This window comes from Eretmochelys imbricata, chromosome 1, assembly GCF_965152235.1.
Source record: "Eretmochelys imbricata isolate rEreImb1 chromosome 1, rEreImb1.hap1, whole genome shotgun sequence".
In the NCBI taxonomy this organism is placed as follows: Eukaryota; Metazoa; Chordata; order Testudines; family Cheloniidae; genus Eretmochelys; species Eretmochelys imbricata.
This window is the reverse complement of record NC_135572.1, coordinates 154113585-154131537: the sequence shown is the minus strand read 5'-3', so window position 1 is coordinate 154131537 and position 17953 is coordinate 154113585. Positions and strand designations below refer to the sequence as shown.

Genomic DNA, 17953 nt, shown 5'->3' with positions numbered 1-17953 from the left:
TTTTTTTTTTTTAAATTGTCGATAGCCTGAAATGATTCTTAATTTTGTGGCTGTGCATGAGGGAAAAGATCCATCTCCTCTGACCTATAAATGCCCTCAATTTGCTCCTTTATTGCAGGGTAGCTGTCCCTTAGCGTTTAGCGTAGGCAGCTCACTCCCCACACCAATCCTGCATTCATTATTAATTACACGGAGGGAGGCTGGCTGGCTGGCTGCTCCACTGTGCTGTTTGCACTTCCTCCTAGACTAATCTTCTTAACTTTTGTTTTAATAGAATATAAAACCCTGAAGAAAAAGCAGCGCTTTTAAGACGACGACATGCTTTCTGCAACTCCCCTGTATGGCAACGTTCATAGCTGGATGAGCAATGAAAGGGTCCGCATGTGTGGAATTAATGAAGACAGGTAAATATTTAAGCTTCTGGCAAGTTAAACCACGCTGAGATTCTGTGATGTGAGATTTCAGAGTTCATTCGCTTTCCTAATGCCGGAGCAGATAGCTGCCTTCTTGCATCGAGATCAGGCCAGCATTAGGAGGGAAAATAGACACGTGCGTGACAGCAGTAGACCAGTCCGTGATTTACTGTTTAACAGGCACCTGGTTCAGTGAAGCAGTAGTGTCCTTTTAAAAAAATATTACTCCCCTAAGCAGCCTTTAAATGCACTTTTACACTTAATTTATTTTTTCATTCGTATGAAGGAGTATTAATCCAAATACATACTCTTTTTTTTAACTCTAAATGCTAGGCATGCCAGTCCCATCTGATTTACCTCTCAGTGCCTTAAAACAAATGGCTTGCCCAGTGATTAAAAATCGAAACAATGTCCTTTTTATCTAGGTACTGGATTCCTTATTGTCATCCCATATGTTATATTTTTTCTCCTACTACTATTAATTCAAGAATCTGTTATGCTTCTTAATACGTATTTTCCAAGTGGACTCTATGGCTAAAGGGACACCACTAACTTGAAATCTAGTTTATTTAAAAACAATAAGCCTCAACAGTACTTTCAGAGACTACACTTAGCTTTGAGTAGCCCAGCCAAGTTTTGTGATTTTTTTTTTTTTAAACAATAACATTTTCCTGTTTCTTCCCCACTCCTCCTCTGTTTTTAAACGACTTTCTTCTTTGTTGCTGACTGACAGCCCCTCAGAAGCAGGGGGTTTGCAATCTATGCAGGGGGAAACAGTGAAAGTGACTATTTGCCAGCTCTGTGCAAACACACAGTAAACAAACTGGGGAAAAAAGTTTTGCTATTGTTTTTCCTAATTGCTTCCAGGTATAGTAATGTTAGGGGTTATTTGTATCAGTAACCGATTTAAAAAAAATCAGAAGTGTAACTTCAGTTTTTTTCAAGTAGTTGTTAGCTCTTTAAATATCAGATGGTTGAAACTGTTTCTTCTGGGTAATGATGAAACTTTCCTTCTGCTTCATGTCAGCTGTTTTATTCATGGGATTTGAAAGTTGGCACTAAAGTATATTCTTTATCAGTGCTTTCCGTGATAAAAAGTCCCAGCCCTGTAACACTGGTATGGCGCAGATGTGGAGCTTCCTCTTTAGCATGGAATAGGTGACACTTGTATGACATTAATGTGTATTTAATTTTCTCTTTGCTAACACTTAGAGATGGTATGTGAATATGGTACGTTAAATGACATAATTATCACTAGATATGAAGTAGTTTGTTTTTTTTTTTTTAAAGAAAAAAAAACTAACAAGTCACCTGCCTTCTGGGATACGTTCTTTTGAAGTGGACTGAAACATTTTCTTAATGTAATGTCAAAACCTTTTTTTACCTTGAATCTGTTCTCAGGCAGTATTTAAATATCATTATTTTTTGTGAGTTAATGTAGAGGATAGAGACAATTTCATATGGGATTGTTATGGGGAAATTGAAATATGGAGCCTTACAATCTTTTATTAATATTATATGCAAGGAATATTTTCAAATAGTAAGCTTACATTTTTAATAGGAAAATTCCAGTAAATGATGGCGATGCTCCGAAAAGCAGACTGGAATTAAGGGAAGAAAATCATCTGAATCACAGTGTGGTAAGAGATTAATAGCTTTAGACTGAAATAACATCTGTTTGTTTTTTTTTATTTCATTTTTGTGAGACGTTTCATTTAAATAAATGATTAAAATATTTTAAGTGCAGCAAGGACTACAGTTAAGACACAAGTTCCTTCAGGTAAGAGGCCTTCTTCAAGCTGTGGTAAAAGGTTATTTTTTATTTTTCAAAGGTGTGAAGAAGGCCTCATGGTAGAAATAATTTCATTCTGTTCTGTTATCTTGTTAATTCTTTTTTATGCAGAGTGGTACAACACCAACACTGTTATTTCTAAGCCATTAGGAATAATGTGTTGTGGCACACTTGTGATTCTAGCAGGATTAGTTTATAAAGTCACTAAATAGCCAAATAGCTGGTGTTTTGATTTATCTGTTTAAAAAGTTGGAAGTGAAAATCAAAAAATTTCAGCAATGTTTCATTGATGTACTTTTCATAGGGATATAGTACTGGAAGAGACCTCCTGGATTATCGAGTCCAGCCCCTTGCTATCACTGGCAACCCCTTTATATAATTCTGTTAATAAATTTGTTAAGATTGTTTGTTTGTTTTCTCCCACTATTACTGTTGTAGAAAAGGGGTGGCGAGTTTGGGTGTGGAGCACACGTAGCCTCCTATCTTGGATTTTCCCTTGCAGACAGACTTATAAAAATGATGCCTGTTGGATATTTCAAAAGGCTTGTGCCCCTGAAGGGATTGCATTTTGGGATGACATAGTTGCTGTCATCTGCCTTGTAGAAAGGGTTTCTGCTGAGCAGTGGAAATTTAAGGAGATGATTATTTAAAGGCAGCATTAACGAAGTTAGGTTCCAAGTGTAAAAGGTTCAACACATCTGTCAAATTATTCATTTTAAAAACTTGTTTTAGTAAATGGTGCCCCTTTACAGCTAGTCAGGATCTCCAAGACAAAAACGAAGCAGCCAACATCTTAATTAATGAGTTTTATTTCCAGCAGTTGTGTTCACCAGTTCAATCAACCTACATACATTTTAACAATGAACAATGTATTTGTATTAGTATTGTTTCTCTTCAACATTAAAGATGTATCTATAGTCTTGAGTAATGTTGTTTTAACAACATGCAAAAATAACACATTTCTTATTCTACAAAGGTGGATGCAACCACAGCACATCGCATTGACAGTCTTGCAGCTCTGAGCATGGACAGGTCTGGACTTATGCGGGAAGGACTTAGAGTCCCCAGCAGTATTGTCTATTCCAGTTTATGTGGACTTGGCTCAGAGAAAGCACGGGATGCTACAAGTTCTATAGCTGGTCTTGGATTTACTCCTGAAAGAAATCCAGAGATACAGTTCAAATCGAATCCCTCTGAAGCAATAGAAAGTGCATCTGTCTCTGGAAAACCCCCAAATGGCTTCAGTGCTATATATAAAACACCACCTGGAATACAAAAAAATTCTGTTCCAACAGGGGAAACGCTAGGCTTGGACAGAACTTCAAGTGACAAACAAAGTCCTCTTACTGTCAATGGTGCTAGTTACCTAAGGCTTCCCTGGGTAAATCCTTATATGGAGGGTGCAACACCCGCTCTATATCCTTTTCTTGACTCACCAAATAAGTATTCATTGAACATGTATAAGGCATTGCTACCTCAGCAGTCCACATACAGCTTACCACAACATCTGACGTATTCACCTGTATGTACAAATGGTGAACGTTTTTTATACCTGCCGCCTTCTCACTACGTTACTCCCCACATTCCATCATCTTTAGCTTCACCAATGAGGATCTCGGCTGCTTCAGCATCTCCAGCAATTCCCCCACTAGTACACTGTCCAGATAAAAGCTTGTCTTGGAAGATGGGAGTCAGTCCTGGAAATCCTGTTGACTCTCATGCCTATCCACATATTCAGAACAGCAAACAGCCCAGAGTCCCATCTGCAAAGTCAGCTGCAGGTAATATGTCAACAGACCCTGCTATCTTGTTATCTCATTCGCCGAGACCATCTCCTAGAGTTCATCTGCCCACACAAGTTGGGGATACCTACTCAGAGTATCACAAACAGTTTTCCAGAATTTCGACGTCTCCTTCTTCAGTTACGCTCCCAAAGCCATATGTGAGTGTAAGTAATGAATTTCCTCCTTCCCGACTGTCTAATGGAAAAGTTCCCAAAACACATGACACTGGTGAAATTTCACAGCAAGCTACAACACATGTAAGAAAAACAGGTCACGATAGAAAGGACAGCCGGTCACCTCTGCCACTAGAAAAACAAACAACTGCCAAAGATGTCATAGACAAACCACTAGACTTGTCATCAAAAGTGGTTGATGCAGAGACAACCAAATCTGACCTTATTAAAAAAATGGCACCAACTGTTTTAGTTCATAGCCGAGGTGGAAGTGGATTAGTTTTACCTGGAAGCGATGTTCAGAAAGAAACTATTTTTCCTTCAGGAAATGGTTGTCCTCTTTATAGACCTGAAATAATTAGCACCGCACCCTCATCCTGGGTTGTTCCTGGTCCAAGTCCGAACGAAGATACCAGTGGTAAAAACATGCAGTTGAAAAACAAAACATTAGACTGGGTGATACCACAACAGCGAAGCTCTTCTTGCCCTCGGATGGGTGGAACAGAAGCAGTAGTCAGTAATATTTCAGGGTCTGTGTCAAGTGGAGGTCGGCCCGCATCTGCTTCACCAGCTCCAAACGCCAATGTAGACTGCACCAAGACAAACAGGAGTGCTGTGGAAAGTACTGCGTCTGTCATACAGCATATAGGACAACCTTTAGCAACATCTGCAAAACATAACAGTAAAGTGACTAAATCCAATAATCAAGAATCTAGTTTCAAAGCAAATGAGAATGCCCTTGCATCAAGTTCCATGTTTTTACCTCCAAATGAGGCATTCCGATCTCCACCATTGCCGTATCCAAGAAGTTATCTCCCGTTTCCTGTTCCAGAGGGTATAGCTATAAGCCCTTTATCTTTACATGGAAAAGGACCTGTGTATCCTCATCCACTTTTGTTACCCAATGGCAGTCTTTTCCCTGGGCATCTGGCACCAAAACCTGGCATTCCATACACCCTGCCAGCTGCTAGAGGAGAGTTTATGACCTATCAGGATGCCCTGGGGATGGGGATGGTACATCCTATGTTGTTACAGCATTCAGTTTTGGAAATAAATAAGGATGAAAAATCAGAAAGAAGATCTAGGTCACATGAAAGGCTCCGCTATGAGGATCCTGCTACAAGAAACAGATTGCCAGAGATGCTGGAAACCAGTACAAAGACACATTATGAAGTACCTATTGATAAGAACACAAAATCACACCAAAGTTCAAGTCATAGTAAGAACGCGGCCAAAAGTGACAAACACCTCTTTTCAGATCTTCTGCGAGATGAACAAGATGTGAAAAGTGAAACAAATGTAGCAAAAACTGGCTTTACTACTGAAAGCAGTAATCAGACTAGTGACTCCACAAAGCGCAAGGTAGAACAAGTGTTGCAGCACAGAGATTTTATTGTAATGAGAGAAGAGTTTGGAAGAAATAATGATTTCCACGAAACCTATAATTTTAAACAGGCTCAGAATTCATCACTGTTCAATTTAAGGAAAGAGGATGTATCAGGAAGCCAAAATAAAGAAAGATTACCAGTTCAGCCTTCCTCTGCTTTCTTAGAGAATACTCATGGGAGTGATGGTCCAGCTATGTGTTTTGGCAAAGTACAGGATGGTGCAAAACAACTTTGTATGGGAAATATACAGTCAAATATTGAATCTAATCAGACATATACCAAAGATGGAACTGATGATCTAGAAGCTACTGATGGCAAAATTTTGAAACCCAAGCCGTCTAAATTGGCAAAAAGAATTGCAAACTCTGCTGGCTATGTAGGTGATCGATTCAAGTGTGTTACAACTGAACTGTATGCAGATTCTAGTCAACTCAGCCGAGAGCAGCGGGCACTGCAGGTGAGTCTGTGAGGTTTAACTACCAAAGCATTTGTTTGTGTTTTTTTGTTTATAAAGTCACAGTCAAGTATTAAATTTGATATATCCTACACAGGTGGGGAATATGTTATTTGGTCTAGATGTTGCCAGAAATGGTAACAATAACTTTTTGTTTATAAAACTGTGAAGCCAGGTTATGTGAATAGTAGTAGATGTGAACTATATGTATTCACTAGTCAGTTTAAAAAATGCTTTAAATGAGAACTGATAAAGTGCTGATAACATAAGTATTAAATATTCTGCAGTTAGGGAAGCTGAAGAATGCATGATATGTTAGACTCGTGGTTGCTTTAGCTTCTCAGTAGGCTTGTACTGTAAGATAGCAAAGGGTATCCAGAAGTTCTGATTAGTATACCATACGTGACATTTGATGGAGAGGAGTAGCAGCCATGTGTTGGTGGGTGTTATGCAACTTTTATGCAACCTTTTCACCAATCAAGAATGTAGTAAAAGAATAGAAGCAGTATTGAATTTGATGTTGAGCGATGACAGATATTGTATAGGAATTTCCTTAAGATACTTTACTTTTAATTAAAAGATGAGTTAAACCAAATTGTTGTGCATTGTTAAGAAAAGAATTGGTTATGCTTATAAAAATGGATGAAATTATTTAAATGATCCATTGAGTGCCCATTTTAATTACATAGATGGAAGGATTACAAGAGGACAGTATTTTATGTCTACCTGCTGCTTACTGTGAGGTCAGTTCTTCAAATTTTTATTACTAGAATCTTACATAAACCTTTGAGTTAAATTTCATTTCCAAATACACAAAGGGAAGTTTGTGGGCCATGGTCGTCTTTATTCATTGTGCAGTTTCTGTTTTTATGTTTTTGTTTTGTTTCTTATACCTCCAAAACAGAATGTTTTTGTTTATATACAGTATATCTTTATATATGAAAGAATTGTGTGGATTTTTACATATAGATACTAGAAATTTTGAATATTTTTATACAACTGAGATATTTTAAACTTTTATATATTAGATATATATCTCAAACCTTGGTTTTGAGCAGATTTTTCTTTGGAAATACTTTCATATAAGGTAAGGTAAATGGAGTAGCTTTTATTGTGAGATTTTTTTTCATATCAATTCTCTTTCTAGCGTGCAATGATGCGCTTCTCAGAGTTGGAGATGAAAGAGAGAGAAGGCCACACAGCAACCAAAGACTCAGAGGTCTGCAGATTCAACCAGGCAGACTGGGAAAACTTGAAAGGAAATAATGAAAAGAAGCCAAAGTCTGTCACTCTGGAAGATGCCATTGCTGATCAAAATGACAATGATAGATGTAAGCACATTTAGAAGGCTTTTTGAAGTGTGTGTGTGTATGTGTATGTATGTATACTGTAGCAGTTTGTCCTAAAACTACATAGTATATGGAAACTAGTAGAATTTTTATCACTACAGAATGTTGTAAATAAAAGAGTGATTAATAGTGACAGCAGTAACTAATACAAATTTACATAACCGTATCTAGTCACCTTTTCGTATATAGAGTTGTGACCTCTGCCGTTTTTCATGCATGTTTTTTGATCTATGAATGTCGGTTGAAAGTTGCACCTTTCGGCAGGTTATTGTCATAGTAGTTCTCGCTCTAAATGGATCTACTTTGCAGTAGATGAACTAGTACCTTAACAGATTAAACTAAAAACCCAGGCTCTTATTGCACCATCAGTTTTTAAGTTTTTAAGAACTTTCCGATTTTCCCTTTTGTGACGTTCTTTTTAAAAACGGGTGGCACCGTTAAGTTCCAGTAATGTAGCTTTCCTTCACTATATGGGGGTAGGCAAAATGGAAGGGTGGCAGGGGAAGTCAAGTATATAATCTACCGCATCTACTTTATTTATAAATAAACTGTAGCTGTGAAATTGAAAATGCATGTGTAACTATCTCATCCCCTCCACTTATTACTGTGGCAGGGTATGTATGTGTTAGACCATCAGAAGTCCTCAAGGGCAGTCACCATGCTGTGAAACTGTCTGTTGCTGATGCCATTGTTGTTTGGACCAAGGGAAAGAGACTTTGCAGTAGCATGGGACAGTGTATGGAAGTACTGTCATTGAGCTCTATTGCAAAAAGCACAAAGCACTTTTTTTCGTAAGTCATATTAATTTTTTAATGTATATTTGTAAAATTAGTTCTAATTCATAGCAAGTGGTGTGGGTTCCATCAGTGTCCAAACCGTTTTCCTTGCAACAGCTTGTAACAAGGTAATTAAGGAGCTGATCGCTGTTTTATTCCATATTTGCAGAAAATTCAAAGTTGCAATTCAAGAAAAACGTTAGTAGAACACTGGATGGTCTGTAGTATATGTATAATTTGTTGGGTTGATGTGCATAGTCGGGAACTTATGAGTAGGGCTGGCAGAAAATGTCATCTAAGCGATTTAATAATTGTGAGTTATTGTCCTGGTCTTTGTTTAATAATTTTGGTGGACAGGATGATGATCTGCACCTGCTCAGTTCCTCACCTAAGTCAAGTTACTGTGGTGTTGCGGCCACTAAAATAAAATATGTGAACAAAAAAGTAGCTTGGCAAAGTAACAGTGAAGATTTCATTTTTAATCTACAGCTAATATCAAAATGGCAACCAAGCTTAGCTTCTAGAAACTCAGCCTCCTATTCCCTGAGGTCTATTGAGTGAGTTTTCAGGAGCAATGAGGCCTTGTTGTTCTACAGTATCCCATTGCCTGGTCATAAGCATGATAGACTTTCTACAGGGTGCTACTGCCAGAGCTTTCAGTTCCCAGCACTACTCACACCTCAGAGTGCACTGCACACTTGTAATGGCCTCCATTAAATCCCACACACATTCTGAAACATCAAAGTGGTGTAAGAGCAGCAGCATCTGGGTCGTGCCACCTGGATGCCACTGTTGGAGGGAGGGCAGGTCACCTAAGCTCTCACAGAGGTAGGCTGAAGGGAAGAACAGGCTATTGCCAAAAGTAGATCAAGCCGGAGTTGATTAATGAGAGAGAAAACAGGGAATAGTCCGGAGGGTGAGGGAAGGAGAGAGAGAAGTTTCTTCAGATGCACATCTCACTTGTTTGAGAATTATCCCTCACTATTATAAATGTAATCTTAATTACACTTTTGAAGATGCAGAAAATAGCAAAAAAATAAAACCAAACCGTACAATTGCAGTTGTCTCAAATCCATAACTTAGCAGTGTTCTGGCTCATGAGACTCCATTGGATGAAATGCATTTGGAACTAGTAAAGAATTGCTGGGTGTGGGGGAGGGTATTATGACGTTTTGTGAGTATGTTCCTGTGCGCAATTAATTAGCTATGAATTAATGGGAAGTTTTATAGGCTTGCTAAAATTGCAAAATCTATAAACTTTTAAAAATGCAGCTTTCTTTTAGCAAGTTTCTCTTGCACGTGATGGGCTTTGCAGCAACTATGCTTGCAGATACTAATTTGGTTCCCAAGGCAGGTCTGCACTTAGCCCTGGTCTACGCTGCAGGGTTAGGTCGATGCGAGGCAGCTTACGTTGACCTAACTCTGTAAGCATCTTAATTAAAATGTTGCTCCTGCCGATGTAACTCGGTCCGCTATGCCAACTTAATAACTCCACCTCTGTGAGAGGCGTAGCAATTAGGTTGACACAGTGTCAGTGCATTGCTTACACTGTTCTGAAGCCATCCCACAGTGCCCCACACTGACAGTACAATCGGCACAAGTGCTCCTGGTGAGGTTGTGTGCTGCCGACACAAGGAGCATAGTGTGGCTATGCAAAAATGATTTAATTACTCATTGGCTGTACATCAATGTAACTTAAGTCAACATCATTTTTGTAGTGGGACATACCCTTAAAGTGCTGCAGCGGCATAGCTGCACCGTTGTAGAGCTTCAGTGAAGATGTTACTAGCCGACGTGAGAGTTTCTACCATTGGTGTAGTTAATGCACCTCCGGAAGAGGCAGTAGCTATGTTGATGGGAGAATATAGCACTATCTATAGTGGGGGTTAGGTCAGTATAACTGCATTGCTCAAGGATGTGGATTTTTCATACCCCTGAGTGACTTAGTGATACCGGTGTAAGTTTATAGTATAGACCTGGTCTCAGTAAAAATTTTTTACGGCCCTGTTTCACCTTCTGCTCCTTGGTATAGCATCTGATTAAATCAGGGATATGAATTTTGCACTTCTTGAATGCCTCTAGCATAGTATTTTTGGTGCTCTGGTGCAGCTTGAATTGCTGGGAATCCTGACCCATCTCTCTAACCGAATAACAACTGGCAAAGATGTGATAAACTTTGCCTAGTGTTCTCCTCAATTTACCAGCTGTGGCTTTCAACAACCATGCTCACAGGAGAAAATGTAAATACTCTCATTCCTCCCCCCCCCCCCATCCAATTCCTAATCTCTGCTGAAAGGTTAAAAATTGAATAGAACTTTAAACAACTGTATTTCAGAACTTCTCCTAGCTTATGCTCTGCCTCCTATGTTGGATCTTGATGCTGAAAAGATGCTACATTTTGTTTTATATAATGTTCATAAATTTCTATCTAATATTACAGCAGTAGGCCTTCCAGATGCTAGCAGGAAATGCACGAACAAAATTATTTGATTAATCAGTAATTTTTGGTAAAATGTTAAATTTGAGCCCTGCTGTGAACCTTCAGCTGGCTAACCTGAATTTGAAAGAAAAACAAATACAATTTAAAGCCTGATCCTGTAATGTGGTATGCAGCTCAACTGCTGTGACCTTGCAAGGCCCCAGTCATGTCAGTGGGGCCCTGTGCAGGGTTCAGTAGTCTGTGCATAGAACATAATACAGGATCATTGCCTTAAGATCTAGTGGGAGTTTCAGACACTACTTCTATAACTCTTGCCTCCTACAGCAATAATAATGGTATAATGAATATTTTTGCCACTCTGCCTTTTTTTTTTTTTTTTTAAATGAATTCGTACAGCCATCTGACAGCCCCAGTTTTTTTTCTGGGCTGTCTTGGGGGTTTAGTCAAGTGGCACATGGGTAAAGCCTTGCCATCCCCAAAAACTCCATGATAACGTAATAAACTGGTTCACATTGTCTAATGACTTCTAAGATGTTTCTTCAGTGTTTAGAATGCAGACTGTTGCTAGGAATAGGCGCTCTCTCTCTCTCTCTCTCTCTCTCTGCAGAAGAGTACAAAGATTGAAACTTGGTTAAATAGAGGGATAAACTGTAAGTGTCTTAATACTCTTCTATCTTGTTTAGGACTCAGTGGGAAATATGCGAACAGTAGTGAAGCTGCTTTGTTGCTAAGGTGACTAGTAAATGTTGCTGTGGCAATGCTTCTATAGAGCATTTCCATAGCACAAACACAATAAATTATGGGATGCGTGTGTCGTGAGTCATAGAAATGTTCAGTGATCAAGTGATTTAAGCATACAGATAGGTACATTTACTTCAGTGTAGGTCATGTGACACAAGCATGTTGGTAAACCACCACAATTTTTGAGCAGTACTAAAATCATACAAAAATATGTAAGAGTAAATAAAATTCTACAAGCTGCAAATGTCTTGATAGACAAACTGGTAGTTTTGCTCCTCTGATATTACAGTAGAGAGATACCAGTTTTTATTTTTCTCTATTAAGGATTAAACAGTATGTTCAGAGATTTTGGGGAATGTGGGTGTGAGGAGGAGATTATGGCAATTCTGTGCATGGAAGTATAATGCCTTTTATTTGCAAGGAGGTTAAAATTCAGATGTTAAGAACTGATCTGCAGCCTCTTTGCTAGGTGTCTGTTTCTTAGCACACAGCATGGGTAATCCTTCAGTTTCTTGCTTGTATGCATGCTGAGTAATGAAAGATCAAAACAGCAAACATTCTGTTGTTGCCATTTGGCTTGGTCAGCATTACCTTGCAATGACTGGCAGTGGTGCAAAAAAGCCTCATGATTCTGAATATAATGGATTTAGGTGAAGGGAACAAGGATGGAAAATATCCGGGAAAAGACATCCAGAGAGGGGAAAATGTGAATTTTTTCCCCCCCATGGGATAGTCAGAATATGGCTTGCTTTATCTTGACAAGTGACTTGGCTGAATGAATTCTATTTTTGTTGTGATCTTGGTGATGAATGCTAGTTCATGTTCAGATAAAATGTCCTGTGAAAAGTTGGGATGAGGACTAAAAGGCATCTTACTTAAATGCCTGCAGTGAGAAGTCACTGAAGAGGAGAGGAAAAACTGGTTCTAGTTGCCACTTTATCTATAAAGAAAGAACTGCAGTTTAAAAACTAAGGTATGTGTTTTCTGTTCACATTGTATGGGAGATGTGTTGTTAAATAGAATTTGTGCTGGCAAGAAAAGGAAGATGGAGAAGAAAATGAAGAAAAGTTTTTAATAATCATTTCTTTCTCACAAAGTGTGACCAGTGCACTGGGGATACTCCTTCAAGTGGAAAACAATACGTGTAGAGTCGTCATTCTTTACAGTTTCCAATTTTAAAGGATAGTAAAAGGTGGCTTTTGTTGCAGAGTTAGTATGACTGGACTGAGGTTAGCAAATGATGTCAGGAATGTGTTGCCCTTCACTGTAGCAGCATTTGCTGTTTTAGAGTTAACCTTCTTATGTGATGTGTTTGATATGAAAACTAGCATTTACTATTATATTAGTCTCTTTCTGCTGCTTATTATTTGAATAGTAGTGGTGATTTGAAAACTCCAAAGTGCGTTTTCAGTTTGCTTTCTTAGCAGAGTAAAAGGTACAGGGGAGGCATGAGTGCCTGAGGAAGACCAAACTCTGCGTATGGGCCCAAAGAGGGGAGACTATCCTTGTGCTAATGCACTTTTCTTTGATATTCATACCTGGATTTTGGGAGTCCTGTGTCTTTGGTCCAGATGGCTTTCCAAACCAGATTCAGGACAGAGTGGAATCTGGTGGTAAAATATTAGAGTTCACAGGAGTTGTGTTCTGTGAAAATACTGCAGTTGTTCTGAGCAAAAAACAAAAAAACTAACAACTTCTTGGCATTTGGCATAACTAGACTCCATAACGATAATGCTTTGATGTAGGGCACATGCCTGAGAAGACAGTGCCAAACTATGGGCCATCTGAAAGCCCAGACTTTTTGTTTCTGGTTTTTCCTGTGGATTTGTCATTCACTTAGGCACTTGTAGAACTTTGCTGAACAGAAATGAGTCTTTAGTTTTTAAGGGCATTACCAGTGAAATTGTAGAAAAGTGTATTTTTGATAGTCTGCAAATACAGTATAGTCAGTATGCTTCCCAAAATATTTTAATAACTTTACAATTCTGCCTGAATATCTCTTCCTTCACTTTGCAGCATTGGCATAGGCAGATTATAATGTGTCACGTTTTATATACGTTGAGCATCTAATGTTCCTAATCTTTTAAAATGGGTTAGTAAAGAACTGGCCTGCTAGCTTGACAGTAATAGGTTATCATGCTGCCATCATGGGGGCATCACTGAGTTTCCTACTGCCTATGTGGTAGACTCAGAGGACATGAATGAGTGGAACTACTCCCATCAGCTATTTGCCACAGACATGTGGACTGGCATTGGTGGTGGTTTTGCTCTTCTCTCTAGAAACAATGCATCAGAAAAACTATGTGAATGAAGGACTGATGATAATGAGACTAAAGTGAACATCGCCACTTCTTCATTCTTGGGGCTATTCTTTGCAAGGCATTCTGGGTTTCTAGGTCAGATCCTGATTGGAAATAAAAGAATTAGGGATGTCACTTTTAGGGATGTCACAATAATTTGATGTCACTTTTTCATTAGTAACGAGGGGGTGCTAAATGGCTGTTCCCTGCAGATCCCATCTGCAGTCTCTGGATGGTCACAATAAGGACTGCTCCTCCTCCAGGTCCTTACAAGGGATCTCTAGGAGGTAATCAGGGTGTTCCTGCCCTTTCTCATTCCAAAGTGCATTATCAACAGGGAGACCGTTCCACAACAGTGATTTTCAATCTGAAAGACGCTACATAATTTCTGGTATGGGTGAACACCTAAAAAATGTAACTACTAGAAATGTGATGAAATACCCTTTGACCTTGTCTGTTCAGGGAGTTAAACACAAAATGATGAGAAAGAGTGTGTAGATCACTTTATCAGATTTTATTTTATGTTTTTAGAGACATTTTTGAAGTGATAACTTAAAGTGTTGCCGGTCCAACTTCTTTTAAATTTGTGCAGAACAAATCTGATGTGCTGATGTTATATGAGGCTGGATACTCTTAGTACATTGTTATCAGATGTGCAGGTGTCTAATATTTACAAGTGCATTTTGATTTTGGACAGTAACTTTTTGGAGAAAGAGTATAATAAATTAAGGTCGCTGCTCCAGTCTTCCAATCTTTGTATTCTTTTTAAAAAAAGAAAAAGACATATCAGTGTTATGTATAAGATGAACAATCTAAAAAATGGGTTCACACAGTACCAAACAGCCACAGAGAAGTATGGTCAGGGCATGAACATTCTACAGGACAAATATAGTGCTTTCTTGAGAAAGAGCCTCTGGCTTTTACCTCTTGTCCTTTTATTGGTTGAGTTTGTAAGCTTCTAAATGGAGTTTAAACTTTTATGCAGTGTTTTTTCTGGAGCCTGCAGACAGCTGAAATGCCTTAACTGCTGCTTAGAGCTTTTCCAGGTTGCAGTAAGTGGAAACTGACCAGAGGCTGCTTCACTATCGCTGCTGCTAAAGGAAACCGTAAGGGCAGCAGTAAAACTGACAGACATGAGGTCAATTTAGCTTTGCTTCAGCTGGGAAGTACTGTGGTCAGCAGGGGATGGTGGTAGTTTTGGAGCTGCTCTGTGGTGTGGCAGAACATAGACAAAGCCTAAGGAAGGACTTGATACCATCCTTATAGTAGTTAGAGAAGTCTGAGGAGAGGTTTGGGAAACACGCTCACTTTTCACCCCCCACCCCCTTCCTTCCAACAGCCAGACTATTTGGGTGCTTGGCTTTGTCAGGAACCTATTCGCTCAAGGCTACAAAAGATGATGCCCCAAGCAGGGTCCAGGTTCTGGTAGGAAAACTAGCATGAAGTCCTCGGGGGGAGAAAACCTTTCTCAAGCTCTAGTCACTTATGACACACTATGATGGGGTAGTCAATAGATACACCGTGGGCAAAGTCCAGACCCCCAGACTGAACAGAGCCTGAAATCCTTATTTACTCATTTATTATTATTTTATTTATTTATTATTTATTATCGTTGGGGTTTTTTATTATTTTTTTCTGGAATCTGGACCTTGACTATATGTTGACCAAGAAATTTGGACCTTGACACACACAAATTGACTACCCCTGAACAATGAGATGCTGCTTGTAGAAGACTTTTGAGATTTTCATAATAGGATAGTCCTCCTTTGTGTGCTTTGAACAGCAGTAAAATAGAAAATAATGAAGACAATGTAAATGTCAACATGAGACTTCAGAACCAGCACCTATTTAAGGAAATACTGTGCACTACACATAATTATTTCATTCTGTCTGCAGATTCATGCAGACGTAATTGCATTGGTTTGTAGCTGATTCACATTTTGAAGGTTGTCTTTAAGTTCAAGGAGCAGAGGAGGTAGGCACCGAGGAGAAGTACTGGCGAATGGAATGGTGGTGAGCCAGCTCAATTTACCCTTTGCCTTTCCCAGTCAATGGGGATTGGCTTTGCTTCTTGCCCGGGCATTGCCAAAAGGAGAGTGGGGACCCTTAATATAGTTCACAGATAGTTGGGGTTCTGGAAAATGTGTCAAGCCCTGTGTAAGAAGGGACAAGCATGACTAAGTAGATGGGATGGGTGGAGATGAGTAAATGGGGCCAGGGTGAGTGAAAGGAAGAGGGTAGTGGGTGAGCAGATGTGGTTGAAGAGAAGAGATTGATGGGATAAATGAGAAACTAAGTGGACTTTGTGTGTGTATGTGAGAGCAGTTTTGAGGGGAGAGGGGCTGAGGAAGACATGACAATGTATATGGAAGCAAAAGAGATTTGAAATGTTGGGAGATGGGGAGAAAGAAAAGAGGAAATGGACTGTAAACAATACTTGGGCAGGGGGGAAAGACAACAGAAGAGCGAGCCAGGAAGGGTAAGACTTATGAGAGATGTAAACTCTAATATATAAAAGTGTGTGTATATATAATATTAAAAATTCAAAGTTGATGGATGTGTTACTCAAGTGAGGGATAGCTCAGTGGTTTGAGCATTGGCCTGCTAAACCCAGGGTTGTGAGTTCAATCCTTGAGGGGGCCATCTGGGGGAAAAATTGGGGATTGGCCCTTCTTCAAGCAGGGGGTTGGACTAGATAACTTCCTGAGGTCCTTTCCAACCCTAACCGTCTATAATTCTATAGTGCATAATAAGTAGTATGCACCTATTTTGTTTGGGTTCTGTTTCAGGAAATAATCTCTAGTCAAAGAATCCCTGTACAATGTTTAAGTCCCCTTGAAATTAAGCATGCGCTTAAGATCCTGAATCAGGTTCTTAAGTTTGAAGGGACATGGTAGCATAGGGTTTTTCTCCTTGGCTAGTAATCTTACTCAAGTATCAGAGGGGTAGCCATGTTAGTCTGGATCTGTAAAAGTGGCAAAAAGAGTCCTGTGGCACCTTCTAGACTAACAGTCTGTTAGTCTTGCTTATTCAGGTAGCATCAGGTAAATTTTTCAAGGCTTATATGGTCACTGTAGCTGCAAAGTTTCATGGAATAAGTGAGTGCTGGATTTTTTTGAAGGAAGAGATGGAGGGAACTTGCTATACGGTGACTGGGAGATTATTACGGGTGTACAGGGCTTCATATAACCTTAAAATAAATTCAGGTAGTGTCTTATCATTTCATAGCTATTCTTGAAGTGTTTTTCCTATCAAAGAGTGAGTGCTAGAATGTGCATTCACTTGTTTTCCATTTGTACATCCAAGGACACGCAGTAGCGGGGTTGAATTCTTGTAATCAGGCTCTGCAGTCTGGCATGATTAGTCTTGCATTGACTTAAAGTATCAGAGCTGCTGAAATTAATTTTATAAAAGCCATTGCAGAAATGAAGCTTGCATTGCTATCTGATTTTTAAGGTTACTCTTTTGAAAGAGTATGTGCTTTTGATATCTAAAGGTGATTCTTTAAAGTCCTGGAAAAACCCTGAATTAAAGAGAAAGGTAAGTATACTGTGGCATTTCTATGGCTACTTGTATGGTGAAGTGCCTGATTGGATGCTGGCTAAAAATTGAAGGCCGAAAATTTGAAGACGTGCTTGGTTTTCAACTTGACTGCTGGGAAAGTTGCTGTTTTACAGCTGACTGTAGCAAAATTTGATCTAAAATAAACTATTTCTTGTTTTGGTTCAGAAATCATAAGGATATATTATTAGGAGATTGAAATTGAAGAGATCAGAAATGAGTTATTTCACAATAGACTCAGTTTTGTTTTTTAATTATTTTTAGGTGATTTTAATAGTGCAGAAAACAGCCAAGATCGTTTTCTTGAAACCTCAGAGGAAAGAGACCCTCCAACTGAGAAATATTATCTGGAGAGACATTCCCTCTATGAAAATATAGGGGACCAGTCAACAGACTATATCGGTCAGCATCCATGCCCACGTCTGGATAGAAAGCGTAAACCCTCTGGCGAGAAAGTACAGAATGGGGCCAGCCAAAACGAAAACTATGTGGATGAACTGCAGGATGAAGCTGTGTCAAAGGCAAAAAAGAGGAGGAGCTCCAAAGGTAACCCCATTGCTTTGGTCTCCCTTAAGGAATTTCTTGTGAAAGGAGTATCCCTATGAATTAACGTCTCCATTTATGAACTTGATAGTTACCAATCTGAGCACTGTCATTTCACTTAAAATAACCTCTTGGTATCTGAGGGTAAAGCACTAGTGATTGGACACTGTAGCCATAGCAATGCAAATGACCCTAGTGCATGTGACCCTTAATGACCAAACCTTTTAAAATGCATAGTG

General features: G+C 39.1%; 1 protein-coding gene across 7 annotated transcripts in view; it reads left to right on the top strand.

Moving 5' to 3' along the window:
- Positions 1-17953, top strand: part of BCOR (BCL6 corepressor) — a 67809-nt gene that overhangs the window by 20553 nt on the left and 29303 nt on the right. For 5 of the 7 annotated variants that reach the window (XM_077817336.1, XM_077817309.1, XM_077817317.1 and 2 more), the window contains exons 2-7: positions 275-404; positions 1975-2053; positions 3182-6007; positions 6694-6747; positions 7152-7335; positions 17436-17717. In XM_077817336.1, coding sequence (XP_077673462.1) covers positions 319-404; positions 1975-2053; positions 3182-6007; positions 6694-6747; positions 7152-7335; positions 17436-17717 — 3511 coding nt within the window. In that variant the 5' untranslated portion in view covers positions 275-318. The remainder of the gene's footprint in view (positions 1-274; positions 405-1974; positions 2054-3181; positions 6008-6693; positions 6748-7151; positions 7336-17435; positions 17718-17953) is intronic. The other 2 variants (XM_077817326.1, XM_077817302.1) reach the window with 1 other exon arrangement.